Here is a 21,374-nt window from a genome sequence, read left to right on the forward strand (position 1 = left end):
CCAATTGATGCTATCATTTACATCAGAACCAATGCTGACTTCTGTTCGTTTATCAACAGGCCCAGCTCTGGGCAGGTGGCTTATACTATCACGATGCGGTGCTGAACATGTGCCCTCGAGTGACCTCTGATGAGCCAATCACCGAGGTATGGGTAGTTCTGAATACCGCTGCATCTGAGGTAGGTTGCGACCATGCATTTTGTGAATATTCTTGGCGTTGTCACTAGGCCAAACAGGAGAACTGCAAACTAGTAGCGGGCCTGTCAGACTATGAACCATAGAAACCTCCGGTGGCCGTAAAAAATTGAAATATAGAAGTATGCATCCTTTAAATCTAGGGTGGTGTACCAGTGTCCAGGGAGGGGATAATGGAGGCCAGGGAGACAGTGCAGAACTTCAACTTTTTGATGTATTTGTTGAAGCTTTGCAGGTCCAAGAGGGGATGTAGACCCCCTTTTGCCTTTACAATCAGAAAACAGCAGGAGTAAAACCCTTTCCCCCTGAGTTATTTGGGAACTTCTTCTATGGCCCCCACTTGTAGGCTCCCTCCACACCTCCTGGATGAGCAGTTGCTTGTGAGAAGGGTCCCTGAAGGGGGACAGGGGAGGGAGGGATGGAAATAAATTGGAGGGTGTACCCAACTGCTATACTGCCAGTGTCTGTTTGGTCGGAAAACTGGGCTAAACCATCAAAGGGGAGGTCCTGGATGGATTGTTGGACCTCCGCAGATAAGCCAGCAGACTGCAGCCATGATGCCCAATGCATCGTCACAGCTAACACCATTGTCCTGGCTGAGAAATCAGCCCCACCTGGAGGGATGCCCTTGCCACTGCCTTGCCCTCATCTAGTATGACCAGGAACTCCTCCTGCCTGGATTCTTAGGGCAGGGAATCTGTGAACATGGCCATGGAATGCCAGGTATCAAAGTCATAGTGCCTCGCAAGGATTGGTGGCTTGAAATGTGCAGTTGGAGGCTGGCCATTGAATAAACTTTTTTGCCAAAAAACACACAGCCTCCATGCATCCTTATTCTTTGGGATCGAACTGGTTAGGCCTTACCTGTCCCTCTCATGGGCTGCTGCGACTACCAAGAAGCCAGAGAAGGGGTGCATATAGAGGTATTCGAAGCCTTGAAAGGGATGTAATATCTCCTCCCTGCACATTTGGAAATGGGGAACGGAGAGGATGGGATCTGCCATAAGGCCTGGACTAGCTTAACAATGCCCTTGTGAACCAGCAAGGCGACCCTCGCTGGGGTCGCTGTGGCCAAAATGTCAAACAGGGTGTTTGAAGGCTCCATCAACTCCTTAGCTTCAAGGCCCAGGTTTGCTGCCCCACGCTTAAGAAACTCTTGGTGAGCCTTAAAGTCATCATGTGACGGCCCTGCCACTGCCACATCAGGTGAGGAGGAGGAGGAAGCCAGGGCTGGGGGAGGAACCGGCTCCATATCCCCTGCTGGGTGGGCCTCATCCTGGGGTGGCTGAGGACCCTGGGAGCAATCCCTCATCCGAGTCGGGTGGCAGGCAGGATACAGTGGCTGAGTGTCTCTCTGATGCCCCAGAGACTGAGAATGGCACATGGGATTCTGGGGCAGAGGGAAACTCCCATACGTTCCAGAACTGCCAGGGAACTAGCCACTGTCCTTGAAGCCATGCACCTGCTGGTGGGCCCCTGGAACTCCCGTTGGCACTGCAGGATACCCCTGATTTCTGGGTACCACAACTTCCTCACCCTTGGAGTCTGAGAAGGAAGGGTCCTCTCCTGGTGACCAGGGCAGAGCCACAGCTTCCTTAGCCTGCAGAGAACAGTGCCGGCGTTCTGTAGAGCAGTGCCAGGTGGCTGGGAACCAGCAATGGTGCTCGGGTGACTGGCAGCATTAATCTGGGGATCAGCAATCCGAGTCCACGGATCGGTACTGCAGCTCTGGGAACTGGGAGTGGGATTGCGAAGACCAGCACCTAGGATCTATTGACCAGCATCAAGGCTCCGGGGATCGTCATCGAGTTCTCAGGGACTGGCTCTGGAGTTCTGGGGATCAGCACCAGGCGGACAGCAGCGGTGGAGACCAATGCCGGGCATCCTGGGACCAGGCTTCTGCCTCAAGGGGTCAGTGGTGACAGTTCGGTGCGTGGTTCCAGAGGCTCAGGGACTATTGTCAACGGTCCCAGGGACCAGTGCCTGGAACTGATGGAATGGCCACAAGACTCCACTGGCTAGTAACATCGCTCCAGGGATCACCTACATTAACCTGGTGACCGGGATGGTGCCAGGGAGTGGCACCATGGAGATGGGGATTGCTGCACAGATCGCAATGCAGGCTTGACCCTAGCTGGGATTGCCATTGGGGGTAGGAGTTCCCAGGACTTTTCCACACATGGATTTGCCAGAATGTCCTTAGCAATTTGAAAGGCCTCAGGTGTAGTCGGCACCGTGAGGACACAGGCACCTCTGCTACTACAAAAGGCAAGAGGCAGATCGTGAAGTGGGATTAGGAGCTTATCTAGCAAGTCTGCTGCCTGGCCATCCTCTAGGAAAGCCAAGGTACCTGTCTCAGGTTCTTGTTCACCTACAGTTTTCCCCTTGCCCTTCTGAGACAGCAGGGAGTGGCCTCTCCCATGCTTCTTATGCCTCTTGGACAGCACCAGGGATGGAGCTCAACGTCAGAAGGAGGCTGGCATCGGAGGGGCACTTTTCACCAATGCAAGGTTGGAGTGGGCTGGCTCAGAGGCCGGTGCGAGGGCTGGTTCCATGAGGAGTGCTCGGAGTCTAATGTCCTGCTCCTTCTTTGTACACGATTTGAAGCTCTTGCAGATATGCTACTTGTTGCATATGTGGGACACCCTTAAGCACTTCAAACAGCTTTGATGGGGGTCACTAACAGGCATGGGCTTCTTATACCAGTCACAAGGCTTAAGGATTGGGTCATGCCCCATCCCTGGGTAAAGTTCACAGGGGACTGCCTCACTACAATTAAATACTACTTAACTAACTACCTACCTAAACTAAACTATATACACTAAAGAGTTAGAAGAATCATAGAATATCAGGGACGAGGCCTGGAATTACTTCAAGTCAAAGTTGCAGAAACTATCAGAAGCCTGCATCCCAAGAAAGGGGAAAAAAAATCATAGGCAGGAGTTGGATGAGCAAGCATCTCAGAGAAGTGATTAAGAAAAAGCAGAAAGCCTACAAGGAGTGGAAGATGGGAAGGATTAGCAAGGAAAGCTTCCTTATTGAGGTCAGATCATGTACGGATAAAGTGAGAAAGGCCAAAAGCCACGTAGAGTTGGACCTTGCAAAGGGAATTAAAACCAATAATAAAAGGTTTTTTGGCCATATAAATAAGAAGAAAACAAAGAAAGAAGAAGTGGGACCGCTAAACACGGAGGATGGAATGGAGGTTAAGGATAATCAAGGCATGGCCCAATATCTAAACAAATACTTTGCTTCAGTCTTTAATGAGGCTAATGAGGAGCTCAGGGATAATGGTAGGATGACAAATGGGAATGAGGATATGGAGGTAGATATTACCACATCCGAGGTAGAAGCCAAACTCAAACAGCTTAATGGGACAAAATCGGAGGGCCCAAATAATCTTCATCCAAGAATATTATAGGAACTGGCACATGAAATTGCAAGCCCATTAGCAAGAATTTTTAATGAATCAGTAAACTCAGGGGTTGTACCGTACAACTGGAGAATTGCTAACATAGTTCCTATTTTTAAGAATGGGAAAAAAAAGTGATCTGAGTAACTACAGGCCTGTTAGTTTGACACCTGTAGTATGTAAGGTCTTGGAAAAAATTTTGAAGGAGAAAGTAGTTAAGGACATTGAGGTTAATGGTAATTGGGACAAAATACAACATGGTTTTACAAAAGATAGATCGTGCCAAACCAACATGATCTCCTTCTTTGAGAAGGTAACAGATTTTTTAGACAAAGGAAACACAGTGGATCTAATTTACCTTGATTTCGGTAAGGCATCTGATACTGTTCCACATGGGGAATTATTAGTTAAATTGGAAAAGATGGGGATCAATATGAAAATTGAAAGGTGAATAAGGAACTGGCTAAAGGAGAGACTACAACGGGTTGTACTGAAAAGTGAACTGTCAGGCTGGAAGGAGGTTACTAGTGGAGTTCCTCAGGTATCAGTTTTGGGACCAATCTTATTTAATTTTTTGTTACTGACCTTGGCACAAAAAGTGGGAATGTGCTAATAAAGTATGCGGATGACACAAAGCTGGCAGGTATTGCTAATACAGAGAAGGATATCCTACAGGAAGATCTGGATGACCTTGTAAACTGAAGTAATAGTAATAGGATGAAATTTAATAGTGAAAAGTGCAAGGTCATGCATTTAGGGATTAACAACAAGAATTTTAGTTATAAATTGGGGACACATCAGCTGGAAGTAACGGAGGAGAAGGAGGACCTCGGAGTATTGGTTGATCACAGGATGACTATGAGCCACCAATGTGATATGACCGTTAAAAAAGCGAATGCAGTTTTAGGACACATCAGGCGAGGTATTTCCAGCAAAGATAAGGAGGTGTTAGTACTGTTATACAAGGCACTGGTGAGACCTCATCTGGAATACTGTGTACAGTTCTGGTCTCCCATGTTTAAAAAGGATGAATTCAAATGGGAACAGGTTCAGAGATGGGCTACTAGGATGATCCAAGGAATGGAAAAGCTGTCTTATGAAAGGAGACTCAAAGAAAGAGCTTGGCTTGTTTAGCCTAACCAAAAGAAGGTTGAGGGGGGATATGATTGCTCTTAATAAATATCTCAGAGGGATAAATATTAGGGAGGAAGAGGAATTATTTAAGCTTAGTACCAATGTGGACACAAGAACAAATGGATATAAACTGGACACTAGGAAGTTTAGGCTTGAAATTAGACAAAGGTTTCTAACCATTACAGGAGTGAAGTTCTGGAACAGCCTTCCAAGGGGAGTTACTACAGAGAATTCTTTCCTGGGTGCTGGCTGGTGAGTCTTGCCCACAAGCGCAGGGTTTAACTGATCGCCATATTTGGGGTTGGGAAGGAATTTTCCTCCAGGGCAGATTGGCGGAGGCCCTGGAGGTTTTTTGTCTTCCTCTGCAGCATGGGACATGGGTCACTTGCTGGAGGATTCTCTGCAGCCTGAGGTCTTCAAACCACCATTTGAGGACTTCAGTAACTCAGATATAGGTTAGGGATTTGTTATTGAAGTGGATGGGTGAGATTCTGTGGCCTGCATTGTGCAGGAGGTCAGACTAGATGATCATAATGGTCCCTTCTGACCTTAAAGTCTATGAGGGTTGGAAGGGACCTCAAGCCTGACCTTAAAAATCTCTAAGGAAGGCGATTCCACCACCTCCCGAGGTAACCCATTCCAGTGCTTCACCACCTCCTAGTGAAAAAGCTTTTCCTAATATCCAACCTAAACCTTCCCCACTGCAACTTGAGACCATTACTCCATGTTCTGTCATCTGCTACCACTGAGAACAGACTAGATCCATCCTCTCTGGAACCCCCTTTCAGATAGTTGAAAGCAGTTATCAAATCCCCCCTCAGTCTTCTCTTCTGCAGACTAAACAATCCCAGTTCCCTTAGCCTCTCCTCATAAGTCATGTGCTCCAGCCCTCAATCATTTTTGTTGCCCTCCGCTGGACTCTTTCCAATTTTTCCACATCCTTCTTGTAGTGTGGGGCCCAAAAGTGGACACAGTACTCCACATGAGGCCTCACCAATGTCGAATAGAGGGGAATGATCATGTCTCTTGATCTGCTGGCAATGCCCCTTCTTATACAGCTCCAAATGCCTTTAACCTTCTTGGCAACAAGGGCACACTGTTGACTCATATCCAGCTTCTCGCCCACTGTCACCCCTAGGTCCTTTTCTGCAGAACTGCTGCCTAGCCATTCAGTCCCTGGTCTGTAGCAGTGCATGGGATTCTTCTGTTCTAAGTGCAGGACTCTGCATTTGTCCTTGTTGAATCTCATCAAATTTCTTTTGGCCCAATCCTCTAATTTGTCTAGGTCCCTCCGTATCCTATCCCTACCCTCCAGCACATCTACCACTCCTTCCAGTTTAGTGTCATCTGCAAACTTGCTGAGAGTGCAGTCCACGTCATCCTCCAGATCATTGATGAAAATATTGAACAAAACCGGCCCCAGGATCGACCCTTGGGGCACTTTGCTTGATACCAGCTGCCAACTAGACATGGAGCCATTGATCACTACCTGTTGAGCCCAACAATCTAGCCAGCTTTCTATCTACCTTATAGTCCATTCATCCAACCCATACTTCTTTAACTTGCCAGCAAGAATACTGGGGGAGACCATATCAAAAGTTTTGCTAAAGTCAAGGAATAACACATCCACTGCTTTCCTCTCATCCACAGACCCAGTTATCGCCTCATAGAAGGCAATTAAATTAGTCAGACATGACTTGCCCTTAGTGAATCCATGCTGACTGTTCCTGATCACTTTCCTCTCCTCTAAGTGCTTCAGAATTGATTCCTTGAGGACCAGCTCCATGATTTTTCGAGGGACTGAGGTGAGGCTGACTGGCCTGTAGTTCCCCGGATCCTCCTCCTTCCCTTTTTTAAAGATGGGCACTACATTAGCCTTTTTCCAGGCATCCGGGACCTCCCCTGATCGCCATGAGTTTTCAAAGATAAATCACTGGTATGATTGCTTGCCGAAGCAAGATGGTCCAACACCATTACCAGAGGTAAACAGGAACTGAAGAGGAGAAAGGGCAGCATCTCTTATGCTGGTGCATATGCACGCCACTGCAGAGGGCGCCAGAGCCAGCCCTACAGATACCACTGGGGGAAAAGTTTTCGGCACCAGTGCAGGTGGTGAGCACACACACCTGACATGGAATGGACATGATCAAGCATTCAAAGAACTGTGTACTTAACTTGAGATATCTCAGATCTAATTTTCAGAGGTGTTGAGCATGCAAAATTTACAACTTCAGCTGATAACAGTGGGTGTGCTTAATCCCTTGAAAATCATGTCCTGTGTGTCTCAAAATGGGTACCACCACCCACATCAGTGAATATTTTTGAAAATGTGTGTCTAAAGTATCAATCTACAGCACAGCATTAACTACATCACATCTGTGCCTATACTCCTACCAGTGACCTAAGTTTAGACTCTAGCTTGGGTAATAAGAAATGAGTTCAGCATCTCTTCTACAAGACTTCATTTGTTCACATCAAAAAACACTCTTGCAGCATAGCACAGCATAGTTTAACATCATTTTCAGTCTCTGCTCAAGAGTGGCTCAGAACTTACCTAGAATCATTATGTGGCCAAAGTTATTTCCATGACTTGGCTTTAACAAGAGATCCAATCCAGCCCCTCCTCCTCCCTAGCAGCTCCCCCATACTCAGTAAACTGATTAATCTTTATTATATACTTCTGGAATGCTCAGAGTCCTAAGGTACATTTGTAATGGAACAAATTTTAGAAAAAGGAAAAGAACGCCTAGTCCACGAGCCAGGAAACAGCATGTTCTCTTAGTGTTTTAAGATCAGGATCAAAATGGCCTCAACACAACTATGTATACGGGGAGCCTACAATTGGAATAAGTGGTGAGATGCAATCACAGAACTGGCGGGGGGGGGGGGGGGGGGAAGAGGGGAGGAGAGAGAGGGAAAGTGCCAGAACTGGAGCAGCAGCAAGGGCTGTGTGGTAGTGTATGCACACCCCATCCCTTGTTGGGGTGGGCAGGGGGCTGTGCTAGTACTACAGTTACAGCCTACCAGATTGTCTCGGATCTTGCCACAATGAGATTCAAGGGGCAGGGTCTAAGTGGCAGCCCTCAGGTATGGGGCATCGTGGTCTGGCGGCCAGAGTCAGTATCGTGGCCGAGCAGCCAGAGTTAAAATGGCAGCCCTCAGACACAGGACAGTGCGCTCTAGAGGCAGTACCTGGGGGGGGCCATCACCGGGGGGGGGAGGGGTGTGGCAGCCCAAGCCCACCCAACTCCACCAGACCCTGACCCAGGGCCCTAACAGGGTGGTGTGGTCCATCACTAGGTCAGCAGGGAATCCCACCAAAAGATGCTGATCTCATACAGATGGGAGATACCACTCTCTCTCACCCTCCCTCACTTCCTACCGCACTTCCTGAAGCTGCAGTCCCTGGGGCATCAGGGTCTCTGGGCTCCTCTGGGCAGGTAATTCCCTTGGACTTTGATGGCCACAGATCTCCAGCTCCCACAGGGAAGGGCAATGATAGCTCTTCAGGGGGAGCCTCCACCAAAGGTCCTTCCTCTCCGGAAGCCAACTCAGACTGAGTCAGGCTGCTCCCTTTTATACTAGCATAACATTTGGAGCATGCCACCTAGAAGTCTGAGGGGTGAGACTTCCTCCACCCACAGTGTGAGATTAATCCCTTCAGGCCCAGTGTGAGATATGCATTCCCCCTCACAGGCTGCAAGTCAGGATTGAATGTCTTCAACAGAGGTGTAAAGGAGTCCGTTTGGGCAGTTTGGATGGCTCTAACTAGTGCTATTAACAAGGAGTTACCAGGAAGCATTTCTGCTTCCCTCTGCCCCCTGTCAATTTTCCTAAGAACATGAGAACCTATTTAGCATGTCTAGTACTTGCACCGAGAAGTAAAGACATACTGAATAGGCCTACAACAAAACTGGATCAAAGACTGAAAGGTAAACCTATGCTCACATCCCATCACATTGTAGAGTCTGGTACCAGAACTTTATCCGTCTATCTAGGTAAAGATGTTGCATCTTTCACTATGGTATATGGAAATGCCTATACTTGCTCTCTTCGTCAGCAGTCATGCTGTTAACACTTCATTACCAGAGAGCACTGACTTTACTCACAGATAAAATGAGCTCTTTTTATGTGCACCATATAGGCATCTCCTAATGCTAGAAAGACACCAACTGCCAAGATCTCTCACTATGTGCCAGCTAGACCTCCAGCTACCTCCTTGTTAATAGTGCTACCCCCATCCCAGTGAATGTGAATCTGGTTTTGGCATTTCTTAGAATCCAAGTCATTCTAGTAGGAATGAAGTGGAAGCACTTACTCTCATGCTCCTCATGCACCACTATGTTCACACGGTCCACACATGACTGGATATCATTCCATGTGATAAACTCATTCCCTTCTGTACATGCCTGAGCTTTCAGCTTCATCAAATCATCGATATATCTGCCATACACAAGAGAAACAATAAAAGACATCATGTGGGCCTAAGAGGGCAATTTAGCTCGTGAGCCCAATGACAGAGCCCAATGACAGTGTCCAGAACTAACATGCAAGGGAAGTGGTGACAGAAACAGCATGCAGGATAAACCTGGAACAAATGCAAAAAGGGGAAGGGGAGACATACCAAAGGCAGCTCACAAGAACCTAGATCAATGCAACTGGCAGGGCGCCACGGAGACTGCATGCAAGACAATGAGTCCAAGACCAGTGTGAAGACTGAGCATGGACTTCATGTGAAAGGGGGGGGTGGCATCAGCAACAGCATAAAAGATCCTAAATACAGCACTAATGTGAAGTCTGGGAAGAGACTTCAAGAGACTGTATATGAGTATGATTAATATGAAGGGGTAGCATAAGATACAGTGTGCAAGACAGCAAGCTCATGGGACCAGGCAAAAAGGGCACCAGCGACTAAATGTCATGATTAACAATTTGGGGAAAGAGAACATTAAAGGGTAAAAGAAAAAAAATGAAATATCAAGAGAATAATAATAATAGTAATAACATAGGGAATATTGGGTGCACGGAGAGAGGCCACACCCATCTGTCACATGTACCCACCTCTGGGAGTTCTCATCTTCAATGTTAGTGAGCCCTGTGACTGGACTGCTCAGCTGTTTCCAAATTGTGTTCACATCCCCTGAATCCAAAGCCCTGTTAATCAGAGCCACAGACGACAGCATCTCCACTGCAACTGACAGCTCTGGATGGGTGAGGTTACCCTGCACGCAAAGAGGATCACACATCTTTCACAAATTTATGCCATGTGAGGTGGACAGAATGTGGCAGTAGTTACAGTAACTGCAGTGAGTGAGTAAATGAGGATGTCAAGGAAACAACACAGCAACCATAAACTACAGGAAGAAGTATGTGGTACAAGGAAGAGTAAAAGAATCACAAGTGAAACCAAGTAGGCAGAGCAAGTGATGTAAAAAATTTGAATCCACAGCTCCATGCAGCTCAGAGAATTCATCCCTGATTTACAGATTAAAAACATAAGAACAATCATTTTGGGTCAGATCAATGGTCCATCTAGCCCAGTATTCTGTCTTCTGACAGTGGCCAATGCCAGATGCTTCAAAAGGAATGAACAGAACTGGGCAATCATCAAGTAATCCATCTCCTGTCATCCAATACCAGCATCTGGCAGTCAGAGGCTTAGGGACACCCAGAGCATGGGGTTGCATCCCTAACCATCTTAGCTAATAGCCACTGATGGACCTATCCTCCATAAACTTCTCTAATTCTTTCTTGAACCCAGTTATACCTTTGGCCTTCACAAAATCCCCTGGCAATGAGTTCCACAGGTTGAATGTGCTTTGTGTGAAGAAGTACTTCCTTTTGTTTGTTTTAAACCTGCTGCCTAATAATTTTATTAGGTGACTCCTGGTTCATGTGTTATCTGAAGGGGTAAATAACATTTCTTTATTCACTATCTCCACACTGTTCATGATTTTATAGACTTCCACCATAAGCCCTCTTAGTTGTCTCTTTTCAAAGTTGACCAGTCCCAGTCTTCTTAATTTCTCCTCATATGGAAGCTGTTCTATACCCCTAAATCATTTTTGTTGCCATTCTCCATATATTTTCCATTTCTAATACATCTTTTTTAGATGAAACCGCCAGAACTACATGCACTATTTGAGGTACTGGGGTACCGTGGATTTATATAGTGGCATTACATTGACTCTCACATTATCTATCCCTTTCCTAATGGTTCATAACATTTGATTACCTTTTTGACTGTCATTGCACACTGAGTAGAAGATTACTTTCCTGTAACTGCAGGTTCTTTGATGTGCAGTCCCTGTTTGGATTCTAAACGTGGATGCACATGCATGCCTTGCGCTGGGCCAGAACAGTTTTGTAGTAGCGCTCTTTGACCCACACATGCATCGTCCTTGTGTATGCATCTGATGCTATAAGAGGCCATGCGGGTCGATGCCGCTCCCACATCCCTCTAACCACTAAGCAATGTCCACAGCAGAGGGGACCAAGCGCAGGATTTGGATTCCAAATCTCGAAGAACCGCCAGTTATAGGTAAGTAAACTCCTCTTCTTCTTCGAGTGATGGTCCCTATATGGATTCCAAATGTGGATACTTAGGCAAGCAGTGCTCAGCATGGAAGTGGGTGTGAGGACTCATGAGAAGTTAGTCTGTAGGACAGTTCCACTGCTGGGGTGATGGCACAGTGAGCAGTAAAGATCTGGACAGGGTGCCACATGGCCGGCCAATGTCCTACCAGGGTTCATCCTTTAGGCAGGCAAATTTGGTGGCGTGCGCCCCTGTGGAGTGAGCCATGACTCCAAAAGGCAAGGATATGTGAGAGTGTAGCATTTGGCATAAGAATCCTTGAGGGACTGGAGGGATTCATCTGTTTTGTCACTGAAAAGCTTTTGGTTGTCAAAGGGGAGATACTCAAGAGTGGTATGGACCTTCTTAGGGAACCCAGACTATTGTATCCAGGAGTCTCATTGAACTACGACGCCTGTCGCCAGTGAGTGTGATATGGTGTTGAAGGGATCCATGACTGCCTGGAGACTCACCTTGGTGATAAGTTTCCCTTCATCCAGCAGCATCTGGAAGTCTTGTTTCTTATCTGGCAGTAGAAAAGCCTGAATCTTCAAGAACTTGGAGTAGCTGAGAAAGTAGTATTTCGCCAACAAGGCCTGGTAGCTGGCGATATGGAACTGGAGTCCCATAGAAGAGTAGACTTTTCTACCAAAAGGTCCAGCTTTCTTGCCACCCTGTCCAGAGGAGTGGACTTGAGGTGTTGTTGGCGAGTACGTTTAGTCGTCACGTGATCTACCAGCAAGTTGGGTGGTAAGTGGGTGAAAAAGAAGTCCATGCCCTTAGATGGGACAAAGTATGGCCTCTCTGCATGCACAGGAGTAGGGGTACAGGAGGCTGGTGTATGCCTGACCAACTGCACTGGTTGCAGGATGGCCTCATGGATGGGGAATGCAGCCAAGTAGGGTCCTGGCAGTTGCAGAATATCCAGGAGCTGGTTTTGTGGGTCCTTGGACCTGTTCCACTGTGAGGCTGAAGACTGCAGCCACTTGCTTAAGCAGGTTTTGGTACTGCTTCTGGTTGTCAAGAGGGGAGAGGAAAGGTGTACTCAGAACTTCATCTGGCAATGATGAGGCTCCAGGAAGGACAGGTGGTCTCGGCTACAATGTGTCTTTCTCAGGTTCTTTGAAAACAGAGGATGGTACAAAATGGGCAGGCAATAATTGGTAAGATGCCATGGCAGAACCCTGTGGTCCTGGTACAGGTCCCAGGGAGGCCAGCAGGGCCAAGCCTATGTGCTCCTGGGATAGCTGAACCATAACTCACCAGTAGTGTCATATGCTGGAGGATAGGATGGTCAGCTCCTAGGATTCGGGCTCCAAGATTGGGTAGGTGAAAAGGAGGGATCCGGCTCTGAGGAGCACCTGGATTCGGAGGATGGGTCTGGTAGGAGTGGAGCCGACGGTAGAGTGCAGTGGTAAGAGGGAAATGGAGTGGCATTGACCCACACAGCCTCTTATAGCCTCAGATGGGAGCACATGGATGATGCACGAGTGGATCAATGGACACTACTACAAAACTGTTCCAGCTCCAGCACATGGCGCACACGCACACCCATATCTGGAATCCATATAGGGACCATCACTCGAAGAAGAACAGATGTTTTCAGAGAACTATCCACAGTGACTTCAGGATGTCTTTCTTGAGCAGTAATAACTAATTTAGACCCCATCATTTCACATATATAATTGGGATTATGTTTTCCAATGTGCATTACTTTGCATTTATCAACACTGAATTTCATCTGCCATTTTGTTACCCAATCACCGAGTTTTGGAAGAGCCTTTACAGTCAGCTTTGGACTTAACTACATTGAATAATTTTGTATCATCTGTAAACTTTGCCACCTCACTATTCACCCCTTTTTCCAGATCAGTTATGAGTAAGTTTAACAGCACTGGTCCCACTACAGATCCTTGGGAGGCCCCAGTATTTACCTCTCTCCAGTATGAAAACTGACCATTTATTCTTATCCTTTGTTTCATGTGTTTTAACCAATTATTGATCCATGAGAAGTCTTTCCCTCTCATCTCATGACTGCTTACTTTACTTAAGAGCCTTTAGCAAGGGTTCACATCAAAGCTTTCTGAAACTTCAAGTACATTGGATCACTCTTGTCCATATGTTTGTTAACACCTTCAAAGAATGCTAATAGATCAGTGAGGCACGATTTCCTTTAAAAAAAGTAATGTTGACTCTTCCCCAACATATCATGTTCATCTATGTGTCTGATATTCTGTTCTTTACTGTAGTTTCAACCAATCTGTCTGATACTGAAGTTAGTCTTACTGTCCTGTAACTGCTAGGATCGCCTCTGAAGCCTGTTGTAAAAATTGGCATCACAATAGCTATTCTCCAGTCATCTAGTACAGCAGCTGACTTAAGAGTTAGAGTACGTACCACAGTTAGAAGATCTGCAAGTTCATATCAGAATTCCTTCAGTACTCTTGGGTGATCCCAATGATTTATTATTGTTTAATTCATCAATTAAATGGTAAATTACACAAACTTTTGACTGCAACATAGTTTCAAGAATTCACAAAACAGCTACATTCTGGAGGAGGTGTGGAATGAAGAGCTAAGCATGATGGATACCGCTGGGAATCGTCAGATTGTTTTCCAAGAACAGAATCTATTACTTACTTCAGGGCTCTGTTGCTGCAGAGTTGCCAGCTCCCTCTGGTAAAGATCTGCTGCAAATGGATAAACCTGTGGTAATTGAGCCTCTGGATTCAAAAGTTCTGCCACAGTCTTCTCTGCAATACCAATTTGGATTGCAGAATTAATCCTTGCCACTGCTCCCAGCCCTGGAGATTAAAGGGAAAGAAGGCACAAGAGGTTAGGAGGGCAGAGAGCTTGTACCTCTATTATAAGGGCATTTTTACCAACCCACTGTGGAAAGGGCTTTTGATCTGTGGGCACTCTAGGTGAAATGTCACACATGAGGAAACCTAAGTGAGATGGCAAGAATACATTCCCTCCACTGCGTGAATTACTGGGTGAAATTATCTGGCCTGCGTTATGCAGGAGGTCAGACAGATCTCAGTGGTCTCTTCTGACCTTGAAATCCATTATTCTAAGGTAGTTTTCAATCATCTTATATCAGTCAATTCCAGCAACAGCCTTTGTATCAGGAAAATAAAATAAACTAACCTAGTTTCAGAGTAAATTTTCAGAAGGGCAACATCTCTTTAGAGAATTAGGGTTTACACCTGCAATTAACTGTCTCCTAATCTGATACTTGAAAGCGGCCAGAGTTGCAAGGAACCAGAGTTATTGCATCCACAATGAGGATCACCAGGTAACTTCTGATTGTGCCCCATGGAGCTACCAGGATTTCCTTTACAAACCCAGGACCCAGAGATAGGTATATGCTTTGAAGTACAGAAGTCACCTACTGTGGACACAAGTCTCCCAAGTGTATTTTTAAAATGTATAGGTTAAAGAATAACCTATATTATAACCTGGGTTATAAGCGCTATTCTGGGGAGACTGAAAAGAATCACAGATGCTGGCTTTCTGCAAGCTTCTCACTAGCCCTGAGCTGTTTACAGGGAAGTCACAAAGAACCACAAGAGCTGATGTTGGTGTTCCAACAAGGGTATAAATGATACATTGCCTCAACCCTCTGATCACCTCCACCAATTACTCAGCTATAAACTCTGCTGAAAGGCTCCTTACTTCGCTGGTACTGTTGTGCAGCACTGTTAGCAGCGTCCACCCCAGACTGCAACTCCTCCTTCTGCAGGGGGCCTGCCAAGCCAGCCTGTAGAAAAATAAATCACACACAAGGAAAAAAAATGTTGACCCTCTTGTGACTTTATTCAAACACAACACCACCACAAACAATAGCTTCTCCCTGTGAAATTCTACCCATGCACGATCCTCTGCAAACAGTCAGAATTCTACAGATGTAGGAGAGAGAAATAACAAACCAGATACTTACAGTGCATGTGGTGAAAGAGACAAGGCTGGCTTAAGTCTGATGCCTTCTATGAGACTGTAGGTGCCAGGTAGGTCTAGAAAATTGAATATGGGGCTAAGAGCCAGGTAAGTCTCCATCTGGATCTTCGCCATTAACTTGCTGTGAAGCCTTGGGCAAGTCCTTTAATTTCTCAGATTCCCCATTTTTGCAAATGGGAATAATTAATTCCCGACAGAAGCTTTCAGAAATAGTTCTCTTTCTTTGATTATATCTAGGGTGACTATAGCTCCCAATGAGAAAACAGGAAACTGCATGGGGCTTATTTGAGCCCCATTCCCCATGCAGAGCTGACCCAAGCCCCTTTCCCCTCGCAGAACTGGCCTTAAGGTCCCCTCCATCCCAAGTGCGGGTAGAGTGACCAGATGAGAGGGAGAAAATATCGGGACACATGAAAGCAGCGAAGAGGGCCGAGGGGTGGAAGCCAAGTGCTGCCGGCGGAGCAGCAAGAGGGGGGGAAATTAAAAAAAATAAATAAAAAAATATGAGTGCTGCTGGCAGAGCAGTGAGGGGAAAAAACAGAGACTAGGGACACCATTCCTTACCCATCCTAGCTAACAGCCATTCATGGACTTAACCTCCATGAATTTATCTAGTTCTCTTTTAAATGCTGTTACAGCCCTACCCTTCACAACCTCCTCAGGCAAAGAGTTTCACAAGCTGAGTGTGTGCTATGTGAAGAACTACTTCCTTTTATTTGTTTTAAACCTACTGCCCATTAATTTCATTTGGTGGCCTCTAGTTCTCATATTATGGGAACAAGTAAATAATTTTCCTTATTCACTTTCTCCACACCACTCATGATTTTATAGACCTCTATCATATCCCCCCTTAGTCTCCTCTTTTCCAAGCTGAAAAGTCCCAGCCTCTTTAATCTATCCTTATATGGGACCAGTTCCAAATCTCTAATCATTTTAGTTGCCCTTTTCTGAACTAAAATGGTTCACTTTCTCAGACCCCTTGCTTAAACTCCCTCAACCACCTTTTACCTCCACCTGCTTGTAGGTCTTTTCAACAGCCCCTTCCTTGGCTCTTTGTGTTTGTGCATGTCTCTTTTTCCTTTGGCCCATTTCAGAGAGCCTTCTAGCACTCTTTGCCTCCATCTGGCTCTATTGTCAGGAGCAGGAAAACTCTTCTACATGTCTCTCACTGATCCTAGTTTTCTTGGAGGTCTCTTCCCCTACCAAGCTAAGCAGGCTCTTCTCTTGTATAGAAAGTTTCAAAACCCATCATGTGAGAAGGCAGATCATTAGGAACAGGTAGGCCCACTGCCTCAGAAGGCAAGCCCACTCTGTGACAAGAAGCATTTCCTTTTCTTCCTCAAGACAAGACTGCTGTGAGACAGACATAGGACAGAAAGAATATGGAGCAGTCTCAGGCTTGGTCTACACTTAAAAGTTAGGTCAACATAACTACGTTGGTCAGGAATGAGAAAAAAAATGCACCCCTGACCAACACAGCTAAGATAACCTAACTCCAGTGTAGATGGAGCTATGTCAGTGGAAGAATGCTTCCGTCACTGTAGCTAGTGTTGTTCAGGAAGGTTACGTTCCTACACCAATGGAGAAACCTGTTCCATCCGTGTAGCTGTATCCACATTATGAAGTTATGCCAGCATAGCTATTCTGACATAGCTATGCTAGTACAGTCTCTGCACTGTAGACATAACCTCTGTTTCCTTCAATATCTGCAAAGAAGTCTCTACTTACTTCACTAAGAGGTTCTTTCATAAATTTTGGGAAGCTATTCAACACTAGAATCTCCTGGAGGCCCTGAACAACGAACTCTGCCAAGGCAGTCTCTCCTTTCACAGGTCAACAAGCCCTCTGCCCATCCAGGTCTGTTAGTCCAAAACACCAAGAACAGCAGCTGTGGATGGTGAACCCTTTATTGGAATTAAAGCTAGCAACAGTCCCCTGGGATCTAGAGCACAATTCTGTGCAACCAGCTACCTTCTCCATGACACAACAGCCTGAACCACAAGAGTTCCATGTGGAAGGGACAAGTGGAAAAGAACAGATTATCCTGGGGGAAAATATCTCTCACCCTCACAAAGAAACGCATTCTTAAAACACTGCTCCTCTCCCTCCACTTCACCAATGGTGGCAGACTTGATTGCCCATTTGTCTCCTCTTCCCAGAAACATATTACTTGCTCTTTCTTTCATAATGCTCCTTTATGCATGAAATTCCATGATTTCAATGAGCAGATCTGAAAGGTTACTACCCTGTCCTCCTTCATATCCCTCCTCAAAGTCTACTTCTGCTGGGATGCCTACAAGAAATCACCCAGTGCTTACTCTGTAAAATTGGGATAATACTTTCCTACCTCCCAAAGGCAGAGGATAAGTTAATGTCTAAGAGACACTCACATGCTATAGTGAAGAGCATTATGAATAAATCAATCTTCAAGAAAAAAATGTGTTGACCCGCCATAAGACCTATGACAGTTCAACAATTTTAGGAGGGTTGCCAATGGACTCAACCAGAATTATGAAATGTAGTAATGATCTTTGTTTTCTTAATGTTTGTCTGCTCATGGACTTCAAAAATGTCAGAGCTTTATTCTCTGTTGTATGAACTGAATTGTTGCCTTTATTCCTGGCTCTGAATGTACTTGGTATCCTACTTCTTTACCATGTTAGACCTTGTCAAAGACAAATTATTAAAAATATACCATAGTAATAATCCTCCCCTCCATCATTACAGTCCGCCGTAATAATATGCATACAAATATTACATAAACTAGTATACTTTGAGACCCTACTAAGTTTAGAAATCTACACAAATGCATTCTATAAACAGCATTCATATACAATATACATGCAAAATTCACTGAAAGTTAGGCTTAAACTAAGAAGATAATCTTTAAATTATCTATAAGAAAAAAATATTATATGCTTATCTGTATCATAGGTATTTACAATAAAGTACTTGAGCACTGAACATAATAAAGTAAGAGCATAAAACATTATGTACATACATATATATTCATTCATTATGTATTTATTCATATTTTACATTTACGTGTATACATACATATTATTATAGTTATATACACACGCACATTTTATATGCACTCTTCTCCTATGCTGAGGTTACAGCTATGTAATAAATACATTTATCATGCACTCTGTTCACTACAATAATGTCCCAGACCCTGAGCAGGTTCAAACCTGTCACAAAAATACTTCCTTTCCATACTCCCAAAGGTGGACTCTCTCCCTCAATAATCATACCTGTCCGAGATCCAGAATGAGCAAGATTCAGCCTTGGACTAGGAACTGCTTTTCCATACACAAAAATATGATTACTTTGAAATCTGCAAACTTTAAATTACTGGATATAAGAGTTCTCCAATATTGTAGTGGGTCCCTAGGATTCACTCTCAGCCCTTGAAGACCCTGAAATATCAGCCTTTAAGTTGTGACATTTACCATTCATGAGTAATACCACCGTTTCAAACTCACGCTGATAAAGCCTTTATACCATACCATCAAGTACATAATCACAGTATCTCTTGCATATGTGTTATGCTATTGGAATATTAAGTTTATTTTTTAAATACTTTTTAAAGATTTCCAAAGTAACATTAACTCTCATATGGGAGTTTTGTGATCATCACATAATTAATGTATGATAGTTTGTGGTATTATAAATACTTTCACAAATATTACATATGCTTTTCCATACCTCCTGTTTCTGCTGCCTGTCACTCAAGAGCTGCTTGAGATACCAGTCACAATTTTCTCGTTGTAATCCTCGGAGTCCCAGGGCCGGTGATGTCAAAACTTCAAATAATGCTAATGCATCTCCCTGTTCCAAAGCCAGATCTATCTTTGATAGGGCTGAATGTGCTAGGGAGAGAGGAAAGTAAAGTAAGGGTCAAAAGCTAAATGTAGCAATCACTAGGCTTCTATAGCAGAGGCCTCAAAGGCATCTCTTCCTGAACACTACTGACTGATGGTTTGGCCTGGAAGTCTCCAAATCAGACTTCAAAATGACTCAGGTGGACGTTAACAAGAGAAAAGAGATGAAAATAGTATGTAATACTTGGGCACAGAGTTTAATGGGGATCCTTCACTACTTTAAGGGGCCAGGGGAGGGACATGGGCAGGAAGAATTCATAATATAGAGAAATACTATGAACAAATACAGCAAGGAGAGCTACTCACTTAGTTCACAGTACAGGGATGGAAGGGGGAATAAAGGAGCCACACAAGTCTGAATACTCTTTATCCAGGCCTATCAGTTCAGTGGGAAACTTACTGTTGACTTTGTTGACATTGCCCTGAATTTCAGCTTGAGTCAGCAGCTCTTCGTACACATCCCTCTCTCTCTCTGAATTCTCAGAGGCAGTCTGACAATGAAACAAAATTATCAATGCAGCTCTAGAGTAGACTTTGCGGCGTGCTGCTTACAGGTCTCTTACGGTCTTCCAACAGAAAGGGCAATGAACATAACTAATGTTCACCTACATGAAGTTCTAAACCACTGCACAAGAGGTCAGTCACAACTACACACACATAAAAGGGAGTCCTAGAAGTGACTATCCCTAGGTGTACACACACACACACACACACACACACACACACACACACACACACACACACACACACACACACACACACACACAGTATAGATCTCCAGCAAACAGAGAAGGATACACAATACATAATACTGGATGATTTCATTTAACAGCTCTGTGTGGGCACGCAGAAGGAATCCTAGGACACATAATACAGTAGATCCAGTTAGGCAGACACATACAGGTTCTCAAACTGGAAATGTTCCAAACCAAATAAATAGATATGATATTACAGAACAAGCCACATATCTAAGTATTGCTAATTTGCCTATAACGATGGCAGAGAGCAGACAACAGATAGTTTGAGTAGAATTCTCTAAGCAGATTCATTTACAAAGTAACATACTATATGCATGCAAACTTTTGGGACCATAGCGTTTAGACTTGGATGTGTAATGCCTGTAAATATCAGCCTCGATAAAGTAGGATTACTCACAGCCTAGGTAGACTTAGAGAACGAGATTCACTAAGCAAGTTTAGTCTAGGTGAAGTTCTAGAAATAGTTCAAACTTTGTGGGATGGTGGGTTTGTTACATATATACACATTAGAAAGACTCAAAAATTCTATAAAAAAGGAGGACAAGCTTTACTGATGTCTAGAATAAGACATCTCCTCTATGTTCTTCCACCATGCATATTCCTTGGGAATCTGTGTATAAGGAAAAAGCAGCAAAGAATCCTGTGGCACCTTATAGACTAACAGACGTTTTTGGAGCATGAGCTTTCGTGGGCGAATACCCACTTCGTCACCCACGAAAGCTCATGCTCCAAAACGTCTGTTAGTCTATGAGGTGCCACAGGATTCTTTGCTGATTTTACAGATCCAGACTAACACAGCTACCCCTCTGATACTGTGTATAAGAAATTAAACTACAAATCAGATGTAAAGCTCTAATGTCTGTTTTCTTCCATCTCATAATAGATGAAATTAATCCCTGGAGACTACAAAGGAATTTCACTAAGGATAAACATCTTGCACAAAAGACTGAATAATACGGTTTCACTGGATTCCATGAGCAATCTCCTCTCAATACAATGAACATGAATTCGTAACTAGAAAGGAACATTGATTTTTACCCTATTTTTGGCATTCTCCATCTTGTCCTTCTTTGCCCGATACAATGTGTCCTGATAGATTGATGCTAGCAGTTCATCAAGATTCACCAACATGGCATTGGAGTTTTTCATTGCCAACAGGGTGTCAGCTGGAACTTGGCGGTCAATTGCTTCATTAATGGCGATAACAGCAGCATGCACTGAAAAACAAACCACAGTTTCCCTGTTAACTGCAAAGATGAATGCTCTGTCCTGTAATAAATTAAAGGCTTACAGGGTAAAGAAGAAAACAGCTGACTAGAGCTTTGGCATTGTTGCAAGAACTATCAGTATATAAATTGTAAGTAAGACTTTGTATTTTTGACAAAGGTAGTACCTTATTTCCTGTATTGGAGTTTGATTTTGATCAAATCACATTCAGATTTTCTAACAAAAAA

The 21,374-nt window shown here is 44.5% G+C and overlaps 1 protein-coding gene across 3 annotated transcripts in view; it reads right to left on the reverse strand.

Moving 5' to 3' along the window:
* IQGAP1 (IQ motif containing GTPase activating protein 1) overlaps positions 1–21,374 on the reverse strand; it is a 164,130-nt gene that overhangs the window by 96,644 nt on the left and 46,112 nt on the right. For all 3 annotated transcript variants that reach the window (XM_030576755.1, XM_030576756.1, XM_030576757.1), the window contains 7 exons: positions 20,959–21,137; positions 19,563–19,653; positions 18,987–19,150; positions 14,994–15,078; positions 13,956–14,119; positions 9,803–9,963; positions 9,060–9,184 (listed from right to left, as the gene is read on the reverse strand). In XM_030576755.1, the coding sequence (XP_030432615.1) occupies positions 9,060–9,184; positions 9,803–9,963; positions 13,956–14,119; positions 14,994–15,078; positions 18,987–19,150; positions 19,563–19,653; positions 20,959–21,137 (969 nt within the window). The remainder of the gene's footprint in view (positions 1–9,059; positions 9,185–9,802; positions 9,964–13,955; positions 14,120–14,993; positions 15,079–18,986; positions 19,151–19,562; positions 19,654–20,958; positions 21,138–21,374) is intronic.

This window comes from Gopherus evgoodei, chromosome 10 (genome assembly GCF_007399415.2).
Source record: "Gopherus evgoodei ecotype Sinaloan lineage chromosome 10, rGopEvg1_v1.p, whole genome shotgun sequence".
Lineage (NCBI taxonomy): Eukaryota > Metazoa > Chordata > Testudines > Testudinidae > Gopherus > Gopherus evgoodei.